Consider the following 22100-nt stretch of genomic DNA (forward strand, 5'->3'; position numbering starts at 1 on the left):
TTTATTTAATTTCTCTATTGGTGTCAATATTGCTGATCAATATTGGTGTAATTGTGAAAAATTATGTCGTAAAATTTTAAATGAAGAAATTTACTGTGCATTATAAATGCCGAGCATCCAAAACATTTGCACAAATATCAGAAGCGCGATTACATAGCTACAACCGTACTAATACACTCCGAAACGAAAATGAAGCACGCTTTAACTAATTGTATCCATAATGAATTTCTGCAGAGTTTCCCGAAATAGCTCGATGGGCCTTCCTCCCTCCCTCCCTTCCTCTCGAGTTGTTGTCCGGCGTATGGACTATAATTTCTACGCGTAATTTCTATTTGCAAGCTCATGTACAATCAATTTACAATTAAGATTGGACCCGAATTGTTTTGCATTTCGAGAGACGGGGGATTTGAATACATCGAAGTGCCGCTTGAAACTTGTATTTGCGCTACTCGGAAAGACAAAGGGGTTGGAAGTGGGCGGGCGAAACTTGACTTGAAATTCATTGTGTCCCTATTAAGCGCCGCCAGAGTGTTTCCCGCGCTCGCGAGCTATAAATTTCGTTGCAAACCTGCTTGCCCCGATCGACCGAGTTTACGTGGATACAAATCTCTCTGGACTGCCGGCTCCCCAAATCTTGGGAAAGAAGCCTCTCCACCAAATATATGGCCATACTAGCGAATAAACAACCCATGTAGAGATACTTGAACGTTTGTCCTTTGATGAATTTCGGAGAACCGTGAGACGTAATATGCAATGGGAATACGGAACGATTTGGGGACACCTCGACTGAGAAAGCAAAATTTAAAAACGCGTACCAATTTTAAAATTAATTTGTACAAATTGAAGATTAATTAGAGATTTTTTGTTTTTACAGGAATAGCAGCGAGTTCGGGTTATCACTCGAGCGATGACGGTGACATGAAATACAAAGGTACGTGCTTTGCATGATTTTACACATGTTTTTTTTTCTGAAATACCTTTCTTTATTCGTACCCGCTGTTGTATTTGCTTACAGCTTTGCAGTTATCATTTAATCTTTATTATGCTAGTTATACTAACATTCTTAGATATTTTTCAACACATACAACTAACCGTACAAAATGTTTGCCATCTAAAAAAGATTTAACGTTTCCACCTTGTTTCGTCTACAAATCTATACGTTACTTCGGGACTGTTTTTTTTTCTTCTTTTGGTTGACTTTCTAATGAGTATAGGCATGCAAAGTTTACTTATGATTGGAAAAAAAACTTGATCCTTGCAACTGGAATTAAGAATTTTGATGACCGCAAACCACTAGTTTGCAGCATCGAGTTAAGGTGGAGTATTCCATCATAAATATTTTAATTTATAAGTTGCAAAAACCAATACATCTTAAGTATTTCATTTTTAGTATCATACTTTACCTTGAAACTAACAATTTTTTCCCTAAAGTATTCCACAAGTTCCTTTTTGGTTAACAACCAATTCTGTATTTTCCAAGTTTAACAGTACCAGTTGGAGTTTTCCAAAAATTCGCTCTCCGAGCGACAAAATGAGCCAGTCTAAAATTTTCATTATTAGCTTTACACCTACAGCTTATTCTCGCCACAACTCTACATTATTTCCGCAAACAAACAAACAAATGTGCACGCGCCTCCGTAGCGCTGATATGAAAAAAAGTCTGAGTAGTATGTACTACACGCCAAGAGTACGAGAACAGTCTCTCCAGCCCCCTCCCCCCTATCGCGAACTAATTAAAACTTTTCATAATTGTACGATTAATGAGCGCAAGTGCGTTGAGTTCTTTTCCCTTCTCTATTTGGAAGCTGCACCACTGAAAAGTACCAACAGTAGCGAACACTAATCGTGGGATTATTCTGAGAATTTTTTTTCCATGCATCGTAGGACATTCTGGGCTGACGTATGAGGAGAAAAAAAAAAAAAAAAAAAAAAAAAAAAAAAAAAAAAAAAAAAAAAAAAAAAAAAAACAATGATCATACATCGAAAAGCTCACATCATATCTATGTGTAGAGATTTTTTTATTGTTCAAACGTCAAAACCCGTAACCACGAGGAATCTTAGGTCGAGTGCCTACGAACAGCATCAGAGAGTCCGAGCGATTCTCTTTGTGCATTCGCGGCAAAAGGGCATTTCCAATTAACGAGGAAGTGCAGGTCCTCCTCTTTTCCTTCCGTCTTTTCTAAAATCAGCCAGATGGCTGCGCCACAGAGGAACAGGTCGCTGATTAATTAGATCGCAGCCACTCCAACCGACCCCGAGGCTACGACCACCACCCAGCTGATACCTATAGATATACCCTCTTGCCGCTCTGAACTCACATAGAGAAAGGGAGGATTAAAAATGGGAAGGGAAAGAGAGAAAAGGAGGGAAAAAAGGAGCTGCTGCTGGCTTATCGAGAGTTACAGCAAAGTTTTAATGACGAGAAGCGCGCACGGGCCGGTGGTTAGTATCGCCGCGCTGCTGGCTCCCTTCTCTTTGGGCCCCCTAGCTCTCCGGAATCGTTGAAATGAAGCTTTGAGTGGGCTTTGCATGCGTGAACTCGTGTATGTGTGTGTGTGTATGTGTGTGTGTGATGCAGAAGATCGAGGCTCTGTACAACAATGGTTATCGTACTTCGGAGTTTTGTACGAGTATTGCCTTAGTTTGTCCAGCAGTGTATACGTCAAGTGGTTGGTTTATGGTCCTTGGCAGTATTGGGCTTACATGTGTTGTACTGATTTCAATGCAATAATTTTTACTACGTGAAAATTATTTCTAATTTAGATCAAATACAACATCTGATTGTACAATAGAGCTTATCTCTGTTGGTAGAGCGAAAGATTTTGACAAACAAAGTTGACGGACCGTAACAAAAGTAACAAAAGGCTCGATTTAGTCCATTTTAAGAATAACATGATGATGAACAGCATTGATCTTCATTTAGCTGTACTCATCGGTACATTAAATTTTTCATATACTATTGATCGGTAATGTGTAATATTATTTTTCTTTTGTTTTGTAATACTTTTGCTACATAAAACGTTTCAAAATTAATCAAGAGATTATTATGTAATTTTGTTATTTAATTATTTTAAAGTAGTAATGCTGTTACCTTATTACTTATACAATACCTTTTAAACAGTCGGGTATAAAAATTTTACAAAACTTGTGTCTTGTAGCTATGAGACCTATACTATGCTGACTGATCTTTGATCAACTATTAACATTTTGAGCAATGATAAATATAACTTGAAACTCTTAGATCCTTTGAAATAATAAATTCAATAAACTTTGTTGGCTGACAAAATAGAGTTGCGTGATGAAATAAACGAGTGCACAAAAAGTAAGAAGAAAACTCAAAAATCGTTCCAGATGATGCATAAGTAACGTGACGAGTAAAACCAACTTTTGCGTATTTGTCTATGATATGAATACTCTAATTCTCAGCAATACTTCGTCACTCTCGTTTCTTGCATTGCCGTACAAATCGCAACAACGTTAGGAACTGACACCAACACACAGCACTCGGTTCGAAATCGGACAATGTCGTCGACAAAAACAAGCGGTCAGATATCATTCACTCTTCATTTTTGTCCTTCTCTTTTCTCGCGTCTTCATCCCGAGCTGATGCTAAAAAATGTCTCTCTTCCGTTTGTCGTGCTTCCCTCCGCCGTTTCGCGATGAGTTCTTTAGGCCCAAAAGGGCGAAAGAGCGCCCGAAAACGATCCGTGCGCGCCTCGCCAGACAATAGAGGAAAACGCGCGTGCTCCCAGAAAGGGATAAAACACACAAAGGAAGCTAGCGGAGAGAAATCAGCAGTGGCGCACCTTTCACCTTTTCCTTTTCCGCGGAATACTTTCTTTTCAGAGCGCGCATTTTCTGCCTAAACTATGCTCTCCCCCTCTTACACTTGCACGCGCGTTCAGAAGAAAAAATCCTTCTATGCTGCATGCGTGTGATATACATTGCAAGGCTCGCGCTGCAGCAGCTGAATTTTTGCCACGGATTTTATTCTTCCCGTTTTCACTGTTGCATGCTCGGTGCCTATTCATGCCCACGTGCGCGCACCGCACAACCTCCCTTTTTATCTCAAATATGCTCGGCCTCTCGTTCACTGTAGTCTTTTTCACCGACGACTCGGCCGTGGATTTGGAGTTACAATCCATACATCATACACGTGGTATATGACTCCGCAACCTCCCGCTCGTTACTCCAAATGCATATACCGTATCCTACGTATACGGTAATCCACTTGCTGTGGTCTCTTTGAGCTTTCTGGCCCAAAAAAGGACTGGTGAACGTACACACACGCAGCTACATCATGTAGGCTGGTGCTGACGCTCCGTACATGTGTTCTTCTATGCGTAAAAGATTTCCGCCAAGTTCGTGCTCGACATGTGTAACTCGTTACTAGGATATGAGAGAAGGGCTTTTTCGTTTTTAGTCCTAACGAATTTTCGAGTAGGTTACATACGGCATCTGAACTATGTATTGATCAACAAATGGTGATGATTTTCCCTTCTACTAGCCCGTTTTTTTTGCAGTAAACTCTTAGCCAGCTTTGTTTTGCTCGCGATATTTTTTTTTTTTTTTTTGTTATGATTTGACAACAGAAGGAATGATAGTTTTTAATTTGAGTTATTGCGGAATTGAAATAAATAAATAAATAATAGTACCTTTACCACGCAATATTACGATGCTCTCCATGGTATTTTGAAGCTTGAAAATAACTTTAAGCCGAGAAACAAAGTTTTCGAAGAGAAAAACCCTTCAGCCCCAACTTGTTTGCCTAAAATCTTAGCCACTTGGGTATTACTTCTCACCCATATATACTGTACACTATTTAACACCAGATCCCCTTTTTCTCGACGGAACACGTTGCATGCAAACTGTCAATTTGGCGCCGAGCAAAGACGGATCTAAACTCCGAAACAGAGGCTATCGGAATGGAAGAGACTCAAGATCCCAAGAGCCACGCAGGTGACGAGATTTACGTAGCCGCGACCGAGGATCAACTTTTACGCTTTCACAAACTTTTCGCTCTCGAGGCCCGAATACCAAAGTCTTTGCCCCCCTCCTCCCCCATCCTCCATTCTTCTTTGATAGTATCGTTCACAAAAACGATTCGAGGTTTTGGATTACCCTAGGCTTATATTAGCAGGCGTTGCACTATATTTTTCACCCCCACCTCCCATACTTCCTAGGAAACTCGACCAGGCAAATTTTTCACGGTTGCTTATTCGCTCTTAAAGGAGAAGGTGTAGTTTTTTTTTCAATTTTGATCATCTCAGCTGTACTTTATTTTTGATGCATTCCTTTGGGAGGACTTTTTTAATCAAACTTTTGTAAACACGCTGGATCAGCCCTTCGTTAATTGGGAATGTTTTCTATTAGCACGTGAAAAGAAACTTGCCTGATCTTTAGAGCGTCCCTCAAACGTGATTGTCTCCTTTATGAAGAAAGTTCTTGTTATTCTATTGCTCGGTTCTTGAAACTTTGAATTAATGAAGGGAGGAGGGGCTTGTTGGGGACAAATGTATAAGAGCCAGGACTCACACCCACGATTCATTTGCATCTTCCCAAGATTTGTCCCTATTATGCTCTTTTTTGCCAACTACCAACACCACCATCACTTCTACCCACTACAACGACCGATGACACTTGCAATGAAGCTCAAACGATTGTATCATAATTATTGTAGGCAAGCAGAGAAAAAATTCTGGAAACAGCTTTCTCGAGGGAAATCAAGATAGGCTCAAGGAGAAAGGTCAGTGTGCTTCTTGTTTTTGTTTGTTTGTTTGTTCGTTTTTTGCATACTTTTTCAACAGGTGCGTATAAATTTGTGTACCACAGTCGACACTCTCTATTGCATTTCAGAGTCGAGTGTAAAAGCTTCAAAATTTAATTTTAACTTTACTATGGTTGGCTTCTACTCTTCTGTTTCTTTTTTCTCCTCTGTCGTTTCTTTGTTTTTTGAGTTGCCAAGTTAATGCATCCTTCGTGTCGTTTGCTAATTCTTGCAGCTGCTGAATATATCTCACGACTGCCCTTGCTTTTGAATTACTTCCCACGTAAAAATTTTTACGTTTGGCCAAACTTTCGCCAAAGTTCATGTGGTCAACGTTTGGCCAAAATTTGGCCAAGCTTGGGCAATGAGAAAATCCCAAACTTGGATTTCAAATTTTTCGTAAGTCATATATGCAGACCAACCAATATCCTGACGCAACAAATGAATTTTTTAGACGTTTGGATGAACATTTGCTAAACTTGAGTCAAATATTCCAACAAAAATCCAAGTTTGGGATTTTCTCATTGCCTAAGGTTGGCCAAACGTTGACCACATGAATTTTTGCGCAAGTTTGGCCAAACTTAACAATTTTTACGCGGGTTGTTTGTTGTGTTACAGAAATATTTGCATTGCTTATTTTTGACATTTGAATTTAGAAAAGCTTCAAAGTGTTGGTGCTTTTTTAAATTTATCTGAGTGTTATTTTTTATTTTTCAAAGTATTTTATCATTTTTTTATGTATGTATCATACGTAATAAGTTAATGTGTTTTGCAATGTCCAAATGTAGATTTTCTCTTTCACAGTGAAAAACCAATCCAATCGCTGCTGTGTCTTGGGGGGCTAGATGTTTTTATTCATAGCTTCGGCTTCCAGTTGATGTCGAATTAAATTATTCAGCATGAAATAAATTAACTTAAAATGTTACTAAATTTTCGCTTTGGTTGAAAATAATATTCAAATAAAATATAACTTATATTTAGAAGATTTTGAGTAACATCTATTGTTCTTTTAAAGACATGAAAGCTGTAAAAGTAGAATCTAAAGTTTTTAAGAGATTAAATTTTTTAACCACTTTTACTAGAAATTTAAGTGTTTACAAATAAGGAAATCTTTTCCGTTGCAAACAGTCTCTATTTTGCTCAAACAAACAAAGATTTTCCTTTGATGGTGCTCTTATACTAAGTGTATGGCTGCCTCTAACAATATAGCTAATTTTTAACTATCATCTATAATACTATTAAACACTTGTAATGATAACCAATTTAATACTTTACAGTAGATATATAGATTTTTTCAACTAAAATTTCATCCAACCAAAAACTAATAAAGAAAAGACACATGTTGTAAAAAAAAATTAGGAATGTTAAAAAATTAATATAATAGTTTATAAAAAATTAATACTCACAGTAAAAATAGTTCTTTTTTGAGATTTATAACTGTCTTTTGAACAACTAATTTTTAAGGCTTGAGATTTTCAATTGGTCATAGACAAAAAAACTAATAATTCCAAGTGACTTTTTGGATTATAAATACTCAACTTTGAAAATAAAACATAAAAAACAGTTTTAAAAAATTATATTTCCGTAGTTTGGTGCTAGTAAAATTTTACTTTTCGTTGAAACTCGTCAAAGCTCAACTGTCACATTTAGGCATAAAAACTAATTTATTTACTCATTTAAACTATACAGCTGATATAAACGGCTCGTAAGATAGTACGAATAGATTTAATAATACGTAACTCGAACACTTGCTCTTTGTCCTTAAAAATTAATGCGTACGTACGTATACAATAAATAGGATGAGACAAACTTGTCTTACTCTAGTACATAGAGGTTCAAAATTCTCTAAAGAAAATGTAACTCACCGCTTTAAAGCAGTCATGTTTAATAACTACGGCACAAACATTGGTATTTAGCTTATGGTATAAGTATTATTATAATTATTGTTATTTTTATTATTTTTATTATTTTTTTTCCTAAAATCAATTTTCAAGAAAACCAATAAATCTCAAAGAAATATTTTATTTGTTTAGAGCTATAAGTCAATGGCCTAGAAAGGTACTGCATGTTGTGCTTGCACCTATATTTATATCTTTGATACTGTCTGTTGCATGGCACTTTTCATCATCCTACAGCTGGCATCGCTTCGCACAGCATTTTTCATACTTTTTTTTTTGTAAATACTGTCACTCACTCATCTCAACATCTACAGCCCATCGCAAAATTTAACCCACAAAATTTAAATATACGTACGTACTGTGTTCGCAGATCCAAACCAGCGGAGTGGGAAGGAAGGTGAGGACGACGAGGATTACGGTGACTCGGGGGTCTCACGGCCGAGCCCCGTCGGCTGTGTCCTCCTTATGCTGCTGCTGCTGTCTTTTCGCCATCAATTGCATCTGCGACCACTCCATCCGGCTTGAGGCAGCGACTAACTCTTCCCCTAGAGCTGACTGCAGACTGAAGTTTGGCTGACGTCTTTCATATTTTCCTTTATCTTTTTTTTTTCTCTTCCGAGGCTTGCAGAACTTTTGCCTTCCCTGACGTATGAATGACTCAGCCTCGATACTCGAGGTTTGCGTGCAGAGAATTATTTAACGTCTCGAATCTTCCTACATGTTTTTTCGTTTGTGTTCACTGCAGCATTTTTGTGTTTTAGTTAATTTGATTTCACTCTTAGCATCATGTGACACTTGAGCTATCTAAATTTTAATTCACTTGAAAATTGATATCACAAAACAGTCATAGTTGTATTGAGGGACGAAAATTTTACATCGACTGTTGGAAATTGTATGAAATTGTACATATACCTACGAGAAAAAATTTCTAGTTTAAAAAATGCTCGCAGAAAGAAAAACATGAAAGAAAGAAGAGAAACAATAGTATACTAGCTCTCATTACATCGACGAGCCTTGTTTTGTACACCCGCTCAAGTTCCCCAGTTCATATGCAGCGAAGGAGGGATTGATGAGTTTTTTGTTTCTCCTCGAGTTTGCCGTCTGTTTGTCGCGAAACGCGCTCGATCGCCTTGTTTTCCTACTGCATACCTCTTATTGTTCCCCCTGCATCAGCCCTCCGTAGATATGTATACCAACGGTGCAACATCGATTTCCTTGGCATAAAGGAGAAGGAGCAAACCGAAGACGAAATAAAGAACTTATTTTCCAAGACAGAAAGAAACTATACAATATATATATCCACATATACATATATACATAAAGTGCGAGGTTTTCGCTTGCGAGCGCGAAATCATACAAATGTACATAGTCAAAAAAAAAAAGTAAAATAAAATAAACGATGATGACGAGGGAGAGAAGCGTACGGCGAGATTTGTTGCCAGCGTCACTAGTTCCCCTGTCCCCCCATTGTGCAAAAGCCCAGCTCTCGTACCCCACGATCGTATAATAACTAGGTACATGTATACGTATACTAAAGCATATACTCAAGTACTGCAGGCATGCGTAGTGTGCAGCATGTTCGGAGAGACGGATACAATAAATGTATGCATAAGAAAAAAAAATTTCGAACGACAATTCCAATGCACAGCAGCTGCGCGTTTTTTCTCTCGCAGCTGGTGCATCGGTCTGCATTGCAGGTATATCAGTACATCGATGGATGGATTTCGTATGAGCGAAAAAAGCAAGCATATTTTTGTGCGGTATGTGAGTAGAGCGCGTGTAGTGTGGGTGTTGACTTTAAAAAAAACGGAGATAGTCACAAGTCGTGCGTGTATGATGTGGTGTATCGAGTGTTTGTTCGTGCAACCGCTCGACTGGACGACTCGACGTACTACCCGCTGACTATTGCGCCTAAAATAAGCCAAATGCTTGGACTTTTTAAAGTGGGGCATTCGATGGATATGGGACGTCTTTTTCGGGTAATCTAATTCGGCTTGAAATAACTCAAACGGTACATCGCCAGAAACGTCATGTTCCTTGGGTATAATTGTTCGAGCACAGTGGGTTACAGCTATAAATTTGATTATTATTTTTGTGTTTCAGCGGACCGATTATAACTGCAACTTTCTGAAAAGTTATTTACAGTTGCCGATTCAAAGTGCGACATACTACGGAACATCAAATATTCAGGTGATTGGATTCGCGGTACAATCATTCTTTATTAGGTCAGAAAGGAATGGGTAGGGTGAGACGGTGTGATATTGAGGGTGCGATTTTCCGCTTCGATGACGGTTTCACGGCTCGATTCAAAGATATGTACTGACAAGAGGAGCGAAATGAAAGGGTACAAAATAAAACATCGAAGAGAGACGTGCGAGGGCCGTGTTTGGAGGGGCGAGAGCGAACAAAAGAGAATAGCGTCAAAGGGAAGAGCGTCAATCTTGCAATAGTCGCGTGGTGCCAGCTGCGAAAAATGTTCCAACTCCATTCGAGTGTCGCACGCGGATGTCGAAAGGATCTTGAAAGTAGCTATATTTGGGCTTGTAGTGTGATATGAAGAAAAAAAGGCCTCTTTTACAGTGAAATTTTCCCGAGGCTCGAGTAATATGGTCAATTTTTCCAGAACACACACACGATATAGTACCCGAGTGTACTCTGATACGCGATAAATTCTTTCTCTGGAACGGAAGTGTCTTTCTTTTAGTACGAAATATTCGAAGATGATGTACAATAGTGGTGCGAGAATTCTGCTGAAATAACCGATTTACCAATTTTTCGCAGCGACGCCATAGCGATTTGGTCGTCCGTTGTGTTCTCACGCGAAATTAAGCAAACCTCTGAATAAAATTCACTTAAAACCATCCCCTCTTTTATATGGCCCAACCATCAGAGCCCCTTTCATGCACCCTTGATCCCCGAAAATTTCTCATCACGTCCCTCTTGCGTATCTAGTCTCGCCCGCGCGTGCGGACGAAAGAGATACGCGTCCCATACCGGATCTAGCGGCGCGTGCACGGGGTAGGGGGGCGGGGGGGGGGTGGAAAAAGAGAAGGAAAGTGGAATCGCTTGCGCACGACTTATTGAATAAAATTCGGCCCTCGTGGGGCTGCTCCGCTTTGCCTTTATTTCGGCGGAACGAGGGGAGTGAGAGAAATACACTGACACAAAGAGATAGGGGGAGAAGGATAGTCGCATTGTCGGATGGTTGAGATGTCCGTGCGTGCAGTCTCTGTTGTCGACGGGCGCATCGCCGCGTTGTGGGGGCATTACATATTCGCATGCAGCGGCAGCAGTTTACCACGCAGGGAATAAATAAATCCGTGACGCGATGGGCTGTTTTGTACGCCTCTCCCTTCCCCTTTTTTTTATTGTCAATTGCATATTCTGCGCTCTGGCAGCAATTATTATGAGATGGGCGGCTATGATAGACACGTCAGTCGCAGTAGGGGGTTGGCTTGAGTTTCCTTTCTTGTTTTATTTCTTCCTTATTACATGCGAGGGTGTCGCTTCGCTGGAGCAGCAATTTCCATAGTAGTAAAGCTGCTTTGGATTTAACGTCGGGGTTAACGCTTTTATCCATTAACAGTGAATTCGTCGCAGCTGTTATTTCAGTATAGTTATCAGAAAGTAGTGGTGAAAATCATTTCAAATGTCTTAGTCACCGCTCCGGAGATTGTTATATTTTTTTAATTGAAAAAAAAACCGGAAGCATGACTTTGGTTTTGCCGAATGGGTTGATTGTGAATACGTTTCACTTTTAATTATCAATAAGTTTATCTATCTCAATAGTCAGTGCGAATGAGAAACTGAAGCGGTACACGTAAAAAGGATTAATACAGATATGAAGACTGACGTCTTTGAGAAACGAATGCTTCTGTTCAGTCCATTATAACTTTAACGAAGATCGAATGTTGATTAAAAGTGTGCCTGGCGTTTTCGTATAATCACTAAACTCATTGTATATAGCATTGGCTCGCATTGTGTGTTCTGGTAAATGAAAGTGATCCATTAGTTTTCCTTTGAACTCCGGTGACTGTTTTATTTTGAAGAAAAAAAGATGTTTGAGAGACTATGGTCGAAGCAATAACTCGAATCATCTGTAGATCATTATAAGTACATGGAATCGCTTTTGTACCTAGAAATAATATAAAAATAATCGGGGGAACGTATACGTGTGTGTAAAATATCTAATCTTCCTGCTGCAAATTGATTCATTCCTGCGCATGTAATTATAAGACATACTTGACTGAAGAGATTGCATAGGAAAAAGACTTTATTTTTAAATAGTTACTATGATAACCTGTTGAAGTCCATTAAAAGAATCATCTATTCATTGCAGTAAAGCATTTTAGTTTATGCTAACAAAAATATTCTTTGTCATTTTCAACGTAGTACATACTTTGATAATGGTATTCATTCTGTAACAATAAAATATTAAATAAATATAAAATAAATAATGTTTGATATAAAATATTGAATAAATATTGATACATGCTCATCAAAACTTAGTTTTGAAAGTTTTATTTGTTCAACGATTTTACATAGTATCAGAATCAAATTTAGTTGAATAGTGAGTGAGTGATAAGTAGAATGAAATTATTTATACAGATCATGTAAAATCTAACGTTTTTGTAAAAATTATACCCAAAACTTTACAGTGTGATAGAAGTAAGTACTACAAAAATAAAATAGAATAAAAAATTAATGATTTTAATATTTTGTTCAGGTTATCTGTAATATGCTACATCATGCATAAATTATTGCAAAGTTTCTCAAAGAACAAACAGAAAATCGATGTCAAAAATTTACTTTAATAATCATAATGAATCAAAGTCTTTTTCCTACATCAAACAGAATCGAGTAAGGGCTTTAAACTTGTATCTGTATTAAATAGTTATGAGCTTGTCTTTTAGGACAAATAATAACTAGTAAGTGCTGTGCAGTCAAAATATGGAAAAGCACGTATGCGTGTACCATAGAATGTCTCATGTACATACTAATTTTGGGCTTTAACGATGATAGCTTGTTTACGTTGTTTGACATATCAGCAGTCTTTTGATTCAACTCACAACAATCATATAGAACAAAATGATCATTTGCTTCTCAATTTTGTAAGAACAAATGTTGAAAATTTTTCGTAAAAGATTAATATCAAACAAAAATTAAAGAGGAAACACAAAACATGGGGAAAACAAGTATCTATCAACGGTTCAAACAAACAGATCAGTAAAGTATATTATTTGAAACATACTTGTTGGCAATGTTATACGAAATTTTAGGAACAAGTCTTGTACAAATGGATAACTGTGCATCAGCAATTAAAGTTGCTTGAAACCTTTGAAGTCCAAAAAACTTTTAATTTGGCTATTTTATTTACGTTTTTGCATTGGTTTCAACTACCCAAGTAAGATTGATTTTGAATTGTGCTACTCTACAATTTTCTTGATTTAATGTTTGTATTAAGAAATTGAAAAATACTTTTCCTAATTTTTGTATGGTGTTTTTCAGAATTTTTATAAGCAGTTTAGTATTAGGTGTGATTTAACTGATTTCGAAGACTATTTTTCCAATAATACTCAAATAAAGAGAGGCTCAAACATATGAAATGCTGTAAAGCTTCCGATAGTTATAATCTAGGTTATAATTTTAAGTTGCGAATAATTATGTATACAAGTATGTACGTAAAGCACATTATAATGTATTTGTACAACAAAAATATAAAATAAGACTGTACATAAAGAAGTTATAATCCAATAAAACATTTCCTTTATTGAACATTGTCCTATTGTTTATTGTGTACTGAAATAAATTATTATATTAATTATTTACATGTGTATTTGAATTGAAATTATTAACTGTAATATTGCTTGGTAAGTATCTTTATACATAATACTACAAAACTAGTTATCATAATTGATACATAATTATACACAGTAAGATTTTATGAGCTCTGCGTTATCGACGTCTCAGTTGTTAAAGTAAATTTATGTAATGATCTAGATATCTACTTTACCCACATGTATACCATAGGTCAGTATATTCGAATTTCGTTTTTAATACTTTTACCAGGAATTATCAGATGATAATTATATTCTACTTATAGTGATTTTAATAAAAAACTTTTTTTTAATCCTTTTTTTCATAGAATATATTTTTTATCCTTTGCGTGTATTCAATATAGTATTAATATTGTTTAAAACGTAACTATAGATTATATGATTAGAGAATATTGGTTATCCTCATGATGTTGATATATTTGAACATAGAAAAAAAAATTAGATCAATAAAGAGCACATAAATTAGGTCTCATACTTGATTCTTAACGATGTATGTTTTTTCAACTAACTTCAAATAAAAGACAATTTATAAACAAAATTTTATTCGAATAGATTTTTTACACAATATTACAGTACATTGCTGAAATTACAAGTTGGTATAATCGACCAATGATGCGAAAAATATATTGCTGAAAACTTTGTTTTCCTGTAACCGCATCTACCACACATTTTATTCTGAAACTATACATAACTAAGTTTCTGACATTCATATCCGAAGTAAATAAATACGAACCCTGTTTTCTTCGACCTTTACTTTATTATTATTCTTATGACTTACAGTTACTATTAAATGGCTATTTTTTAATTCTATTGGAAAGATAGAAATTGTGGAGAACACAGACATTTATTTGCAAAAGTTTACTTTCTAATAACTCAAAGAAATGTTTTCGCTCACATCCGAGAAAAATTCAATTCTTAATTGTTGTGAAAATATAAAAATTTCGCATTATCATTTAGTGGTTAATGTTGAAAAGATAAATTACTTTAATTTCACTGATATAAATATTTATAACTATGCAATCTTCATGCTTTGTATATTTACAATATTATTTTTATACGCAAACACAGTTGTGCATCACACTAATACATACTGTTTTTGGTATTTACATTATCTTATGTCATTAATTATAATACTATGTCTGTATTCACATTGTTATTATGCTATTTACAAAGCAATGTAAATCCGTTTGGATTAAAAATTATATACATCGATAAATTCTCCTGTCAAAAAAAATACCTTACATTCCATGAAATAATACGTATAATTTGAAGTTTCATGGGAAGTAAAGTTTTTCTTTATATACTGATTCATCTCTGAAAATGAAAAACCCTATTACAAAATTATTTTCCTCAAATTTATTGGTGTTTACTCAAGAGTTCAGTATAACATTATCTTTAATATTTACAAAAGCTTGTTTTAGGTGATAAAACCGTTCAGTCGTTCATGTGTAATTTAATTATACACACCCAAACATACACACAATAATAAAAATGTATACACAGCAATTACAATGTAGAGTCAAGTAAAGTTTAGTTTCTTAAAACAAAACAGTGTAAAAACTATTTTATTAATTAAATTTTCTATAAACTAAGTTATAGCTGAAATTTTTTTTTTTAATCAAAAATGTTCGTCTTGTCGATCAAACATAGTACGAAGGTAATTAATTAAGAACGTGTCCTTTATATACATATTCAGGTGGTAATTTACATACTTCCATTGTACTTCAAAACATTTGAGATTTCAAGGTTTCCATAGCATCTATACATAATTATAAATGAGGGGTCTATTTTTATCGGTTTATAGATAAAATTAAAACTATACACTCATTCATTAATGAATCCTATACATTCGTACTTTCAGTATCGAAATAATCTTAGTACTAAATGAAATCATGCGTTGCATGTCTAACGTTTTCACATACTCTGTGTACTTCGATCGTCCTTAAACATGTAGCAATACTCTACACCTTGAAATCGTTTACACGTTCTATTATTTACATAAATCATCGTTTTTTCTGCAAATTTGTCATGGATTTTTCACTTACGCAGTGACTTGGGCACGATTCCACAAAAACAAATCATCGTTGCACCATTTTTAAAAAAAGTTCTCCCTATACCCTACGTTTAACATTATAACTTCAATAACGTCCATCAAGCCGAAGAATCTTTTCAACACTGTTGTCACAATAACCATATTCCTCAGAGGGTGGTGATGGTGCGAAAACAAAAACAATAAAATACAACATTTGAAGATACGATTATGCCGTCCAACGAAATATCTCGGCCGGACTACGTGAACTCAAAACAACTGACGAGTAGCACCAGTAGTAGGTACATTGCGAGCATCGTCGTGTTTTTTTGCGGCCTCAGTAACAGGGACGAAACTGCCGACGCCGATGGTGACGACCGTGATTGGGCTGTTTTGTCTAGCTGCTGCTCTAGATTATTACTGTTAACACCCTTGCGGCTGGTATTGGCCACGGCCTTGCCGTTATTGTCATTGCCTTTGCCTCGTTGCCGTGAATCTGTACCAAAAAAAGATGACGTATAAGAGACATCGAAAACTCACTATACATCAATAAATTTGTAACCTAGTAGGTAATAATAATAATAATAATAATAATAATAATAATAATAATAATAATAATAACAACAATAATAATAATAAATAACTTTTAAGTAATCAGATTTCTCAAAATGAATAACTTTACTTTTACTTAATCTACCGGTTCAAATTATATTTTTAATCGTTTCTTACAATCGTACTTTAAAATTTATCTACTCCAGATAAATCACGTGATCAATCAACGTCAATTAAGGCATAAGGCATTAAGAAATGTCAATCAGAAACAACAAGGCTTTATTATGTGATCCATTAATCTTTTACTTATAAACGAAATCAGTTGATATGAATAAGTTACTCATCAGTACTTTAGCGCTCCAACTAAATTTTGGTAAGAAATCATTGAGATTTTTTTATAAAAACGTAGCTATTTTTTTCTTATTTTAAATATTGGTAAAATTTAATTAACAGCAATTAATCATATGGAGTATAAAAAAGTAATTCATCCAAAGGTTTTGCGTTAAAAATTTTTGTTAAATGGTATGTAAAGACATACTTAGTTAGATTAAATGAAAAGTACAGTAAGGCAACAAAGTTGATGACATATATAAATGCATAATGAAACGCTCATTGTACAGTTCATCATCGCTTGGACAATAGCCCGACGCAGTTAATACCACAGTCAGGTCAGCTCTCCTATTCTTAAAATAATCCAACAAAGCCAGAAACTAATTCGGATCTCGTCATTATATCAGCGATACCGAATACCTCACGCGAGCTTCTCGCCAGTGCGTTGAGCTTTTCAGTAACGCAGACTGAGTTGCACGGCTTTCAAAGGACCTTATCGTCTCAAATGAGCCACCCATATGAGGCACGCACACATACCCGTATACGGTTGTACAATGGAACGAAATGTAGTTGTGTGATTAGCCTGCAATACAGTGTGCCCAATCCCGCGAGCTTGCTGTAAGCTACGCGCTACATTTGCCCGATAAGCGCGCGCGCACCGGCTCAGGGACGAATTTTCATCCGCTTGGCTTATTACGCGATCGCAGATCATCTTCTCTGCTGCTTTTCCAGCTGAAGCTAAACTTGATATTCATGTATTGGCGCTTTAATTTAGGATATAATCGTCTCCTTTAAGTAAAAATAATATGAACAATATTTACAGTTCTAAAACAAACAGAACTTAAATTATTTTAGAGCCCCTACGAAAAATCACTATACTATTGTTATGAATAATAGTTTTTTAATGTATCCTTTTTAATACTTGTTGTTTATTATGTTTTTTAACTACTAATTTTTTGTATAAACTCGAATATGTAAAATGAATTACGGTGTTTATTTTTTCAAGTGCTATCTGTTGGTTTTCTACTTTAATTACAATGGTATAATCTTTGCAAAACTAAATGAAAATTAGAAGTTTTTGAGCCTAATAGAGAGTAATGTAACAAAGCTAACTGCAAAAATTTATCAGAAGAGTTTACTTTTTTTTATTTAATAACAATATTTAAATACATAGTTTCAAATGAATTTTTTTGCCGCAAAAACGCTGTAAACGGAGATTTCTTTAATGAAGAATTATAAGTTGTATTCTTTTTCGCAGGAAGCCAAACCAAATCTTTTTTTAGTTGAAGGTGGTGAAATAATTAAAACACAAGCTGTTTAAATGTTTTGATAAATTGTGTAGATGCAGAACCCAAATGTTTTGAAGCTCTCTGCCAACTGCACGAGCAAGCACGTTTGCTCGGTATAACTTTGAAATTTAGTTCAAAACTTCAGCTTTGGTCGAATTAACGAGAGCATTCAAAGAGCTGTAATGCGCGCTTAATTGAATTTACAGAGTTAATCAGTAAAATTTACCTTTATTGTTCGTTCCTTGTTCAGAAGCCTCCGTGATCTCGTTTGCGCGTGGTTCCGTGCTCGGGGTAACCTTTTGCCGGTATCTTTGCTTCTTCTCAGCTAAATAGATTTTTCGGTTTGGGTAAATTAGTCACACGAGACAATAAATTTATTTCTTGTTGAAATATGAAAATGGATCGTTTCAAAACTAAGTATACTTATATTAATTGAAATCATGTAAAGTCCTTAACTGATATTAAATATTATTTTTTCATCAATTTCGGCTTTTATCCGAATAATAATATCCTTATTATGTAAATCCCTGCATCGAAGTTTTTCAATTAAACAAGACTATTGATGAATTTTGTTTAGATTATTGAGCTGTTTAAATGCACACACCTAACAACAAAGATTAATAACAGAATTTTACTTCGTTAATTTAAAATTCTCATCACCGGAACAATTCTTTTGTTCTAATGGATAGTATGCTTCGATTCAAAAGGTGCATTTAATAAAAAAGAATATTGTATGTGATTGTTGTTGCTAAAGTTTTAATTTTTTTAACGGATCGTTAAATATTACACATAATAAAAAGTTATATCAATAATCCGAAGTTTCTTTGCCGTCACTTTCTATTGTGTTACGAAAGCCCGAGGTATACAGAATATGATATTTTTAAAAAACAAAGTTTCATTCATCATTTTTATCGTGATTGTTTTTTTTGTTTTGCACGTCGTCAGTTTGCTCGAGCCCCATAAAATTACAAATACATCGTAACCACGTCGTTAGAGGAAAAAATGTTCCTCGGCTCTGCTCTGAAAGTTCATCACCAGTTCCAGCGTAATTACTAGCGCGAAATAAAGAGTTTGCCGACTGGTGAAATGACAATGCGATTAAAAGCACGGTGCAAGGAACAAAAAGGGTAAAGTAGAGTTGAGCAAGCCGCCGGGGCGTTTAAAACTTGCTTTATTAATGTGAAAACTTTTTGCTCGATCTTCGAGCGATTTCTACAAGTTACTGAGCAAAAAGAAAGAAAGAAAACAAGAAAAGGGTAAGCGAGAATGAGGGAAAAAATAAGAGCTAAGAAGAAAAGAGCTTCTTACCTCTGGTGACAGTAGGAATCAGCGTTGTCGTCGTTGTCGGCTTCGGTGTCGTCGTCGTCGTCGTTGTCGTCGTTGTCGTCGTAGTCGTCGGCGTTGGAATATCTGAAACAAGAGAGCAGAGATAGTCCGTCAGTGCTTAAGTATACATACCATGAAAAATTCTCATTATGTTGTAAAAAGAAGCTGCTGAATTTTGCTATATCTGGGTAGGGATAAATTATTTTTTACTTTGATGTCAAAATTTTGAGCTGTACCAAAGAGCATGCTTTTTTTACATTAAAATCTTTGTAATTTTGTTAAAATGTGGATTTTATTGAAATGTAACTGTGTTTGTAGAACAGCTTGGGTAATTAAATAGACCAATTGGATATTTATATCAGAAAAAAAGTATCGAAAATAGAATAAAATACTTGCTGCATTTTTTAACTAAACTTATTTTTTCTAAAAATTCAGACTTTACATTTTGTAGACGTGCTCGCTTACTAGGTGTACAAATAAGTCGCAACACAACTAAATTTTTTATTTTAAACACTTTGCCTTCTACTTTTTTATTTAAAGTTTATATTCGTACGTACAGTACTTGAAACTTTTCCTGTACAAACAACAAAAATTTTGACTGATCATTAAAACTGCAATTAATTCATCAATAAATCGTCGATAAGTACTTATACATCACTAACTTTAGTACCTATATGACTTGATACTGCAGATTTGGGAGCATAATTATACTACCGACAGTACTACTAGAAAAATTATTTAGAATAAAATTAGTCATTGAACCAAAGAAAATAAATACTCACGATATAGTTTGATCATTCCGTCAGTGCTCCCGAGAGAGTTTTTTGAAATACACTTATAAGTCCCATAATCATCTTCTCCAACTTCAGTTATAAGTAACTTCATGTTTACTTTGTATATGTAAGAACTATCCAATGACAGCGTGATTCTGTATTTATCACCTGCAAAAAATCAGTGAGTCTGTAATATTATTAAACATTATTATTTATTAAACTGTTCATTCTTCTGACGGCTCAGCAAAAGAAAACGCTTATTCTAAAATTCAGATAAAAAAGAGCTTATTCGAAGGCTTCGTAATGACAACTTAATGTAATTTTGAGAGTGAAAAGAATCTGCCTTTTCTGCGTTCATAAAGATGAAAAGAATCTGCCTTTTCTACGTTCATAAAGATAATGGCAGCATTGTCATCACAAAATTTGGAAAAAAATTTTCAAAATGCCCCTTATTCACTGCAATTTAATATCATGGCGCTTTTTTCACCAAACCATCGATGTACGAGTTTTAATCCTCTTTTTTTACACACATCGACACGAATAAAATATCAGTTTTACGATACAGAGAGCTGTTTGTGTGCATCGACGAGACGAGAAAGGTTTTTACTCCTTATTTTTCTTGAAAAGTTCTTTGCCCCTGATGTGCATAGCGTGAGAGCTCACCTTTTGCCGCACACATGTATACATTTGTGTATAACTTGGCTCTTTGGTGATCAAAGTACCTTGACAATATGGCAAGTATACATACGTTGGAAGAAAAAATAGACAGGCAGTGGTTAAAGGATGGCTGGGGCTGTGTTTTTCCCCGGAGCATTCATTCGAACGACCTCCAAGTAAAAAAAGGGGTTGGAGGGAATATTCTAGGAATGGGGGTCGTTGAATAAAATTCGCCGATGTATACATGTATAACATATGTGGCGTCTACTGGACGCGAGGAATGAGTAGCCCATTGGCGTGGCGCTTACACGTATATGATGGTTGTGCTCGACGAGTCGGAAGAACTGGCGTTAGAAAGCTCTGTTGGTGTGGCTGCTGTTCCGCATGAACAGAGTTGTACATCTCCTTCTTCTTTGCACCGTCTATAGCTATACGTGTCTATGATTGATACTCGAGAAAATACGCGCACGTGCGTATATTGCGCACCAGTAGAATGACAAAATAATGTTTGTTTTCGCGGAATGGGTTCCCTGATTGGCCATGCACGTGTATGGATCTATTTTTGTGCACAACTTTGGACCAGCGTTTCCATCGGCAGAAATGAGAATTTTTGGTTAGTCCAAGTATGATATTAGTATACATATCAATGGGGCTACTCACTCTGGAATTCATTAAAAAATACTGCAAAATTCATTCAAAGTGTTCCAAAGACTGTGAAAGTCTCAAAAACACTTTATACTTTTTGTTTAGACTTTAAGATTGCGCAGCCTCTCGCTACATATATATACTCTATATTCGATCAATAACCCGCTAATTGAATAAACAGATAAACTAATATGCTCAAGATAATCCACAGTTCTTAAATGTCACAATGGGGACGCCAATTCAAAGTTGTGCACATAACAAACAGCTGACAAATTTTGGGGAACTTTATCAAACGTAGACTCTAAAAAAGATGTTTTCAAGTTTGGGTAAAAGATTTGAGAAAAAATACCAATCTATATAATAATTTTTTTTTAATGTAAGAACTACTGTTTAATTTTTTTTAGTAACCTAGTTATTATCAAACAGTTGTTTCTTTAAATACCGATATATTTACTTGTTGCATATTGCATAGTTTATAACTATGATTACTACCGGAATGGTTAGTATATTTTTTACATGCAAAAAAAAGTTAATGGATCATTGAAAGTTTATATTAAACTGTACTGCATTAAAAGGTACATTGCGATATTTCTATTATTCACTTATCCAGTAAATTAAAAGTAATGAAGTCTTGATACCACTGAACAGACTAGAGGTATTTTTGATGAAAACTATTATAACAATGAGAGAATGTAAGGAAGATGGCTAGCGATGAAAACTTTAATGCCTACAGATTATGTCCTTGGAGCAGCTGTAGGTATATGTACGCATAGATAACCAAGAAAGCTCTCGACCTCTCCTTTGCATTAAAGAAAACTTTCACTGGCTTCAAGTTTTAAGAAGCAGATGAAAAAGTTGAACGACGCGGACTTTTATCGCTTTAACCCTCGTCGAGCCCCATACATAGATGTATTTATGCATGTATAAATCACTCATTCGAGATATTTGCAGGACAAAAAGCATCGTAGTTTAAATTCTGCACAATCTTTAACGTACT

General features: G+C 35.5%; 2 protein-coding genes across 2 annotated transcripts in view; one reads left to right on the forward strand and one right to left on the reverse strand.

The window, feature by feature from the left end:
- The window catches only part of LOC106645572 (lachesin-like), a 155033-nt gene extending 145782 nt beyond the window's left edge, over nt 1–9251 (forward strand). The window contains exons 8-10 of the mRNA XM_089597195.1: nt 875–931; nt 5681–5746; nt 8036–9251. Of these exons, the coding sequence (XP_089453321.1) occupies nt 875–931; nt 5681–5746; nt 8036–8190 (278 nt within the window). The 3' untranslated portion in view covers nt 8191–9251. The remainder of the gene's footprint in view (nt 1–874; nt 932–5680; nt 5747–8035) is intronic.
- Nucleotides 9252–14088: 4837 nt separating this feature from the next.
- The window catches only part of LOC106645576 (limbic system-associated membrane protein-like), a 139485-nt gene continuing 131473 nt past the window's right edge, over nt 14089–22100 (reverse strand). The window contains exons 7-10 of the mRNA XM_014361464.2: nt 19811–19969; nt 19011–19112; nt 17929–18027; nt 14089–16027 (exon numbers count right to left, since the gene is read on the reverse strand). Of these exons, the coding sequence (XP_014216950.2) occupies nt 15792–16027; nt 17929–18027; nt 19011–19112; nt 19811–19969 (596 nt within the window). The 3' untranslated portion in view covers nt 14089–15791. The remainder of the gene's footprint in view (nt 16028–17928; nt 18028–19010; nt 19113–19810; nt 19970–22100) is intronic.

This window comes from Copidosoma floridanum, unplaced genomic scaffold (genome assembly GCF_036245765.1).
Source record: "Copidosoma floridanum isolate Cflo_tuat_1 unplaced genomic scaffold, Cflo_Japanese_pri ptg000030l, whole genome shotgun sequence".
NCBI classification, from domain to species: domain Eukaryota; kingdom Metazoa; phylum Arthropoda; class Insecta; order Hymenoptera; family Encyrtidae; genus Copidosoma; species Copidosoma floridanum.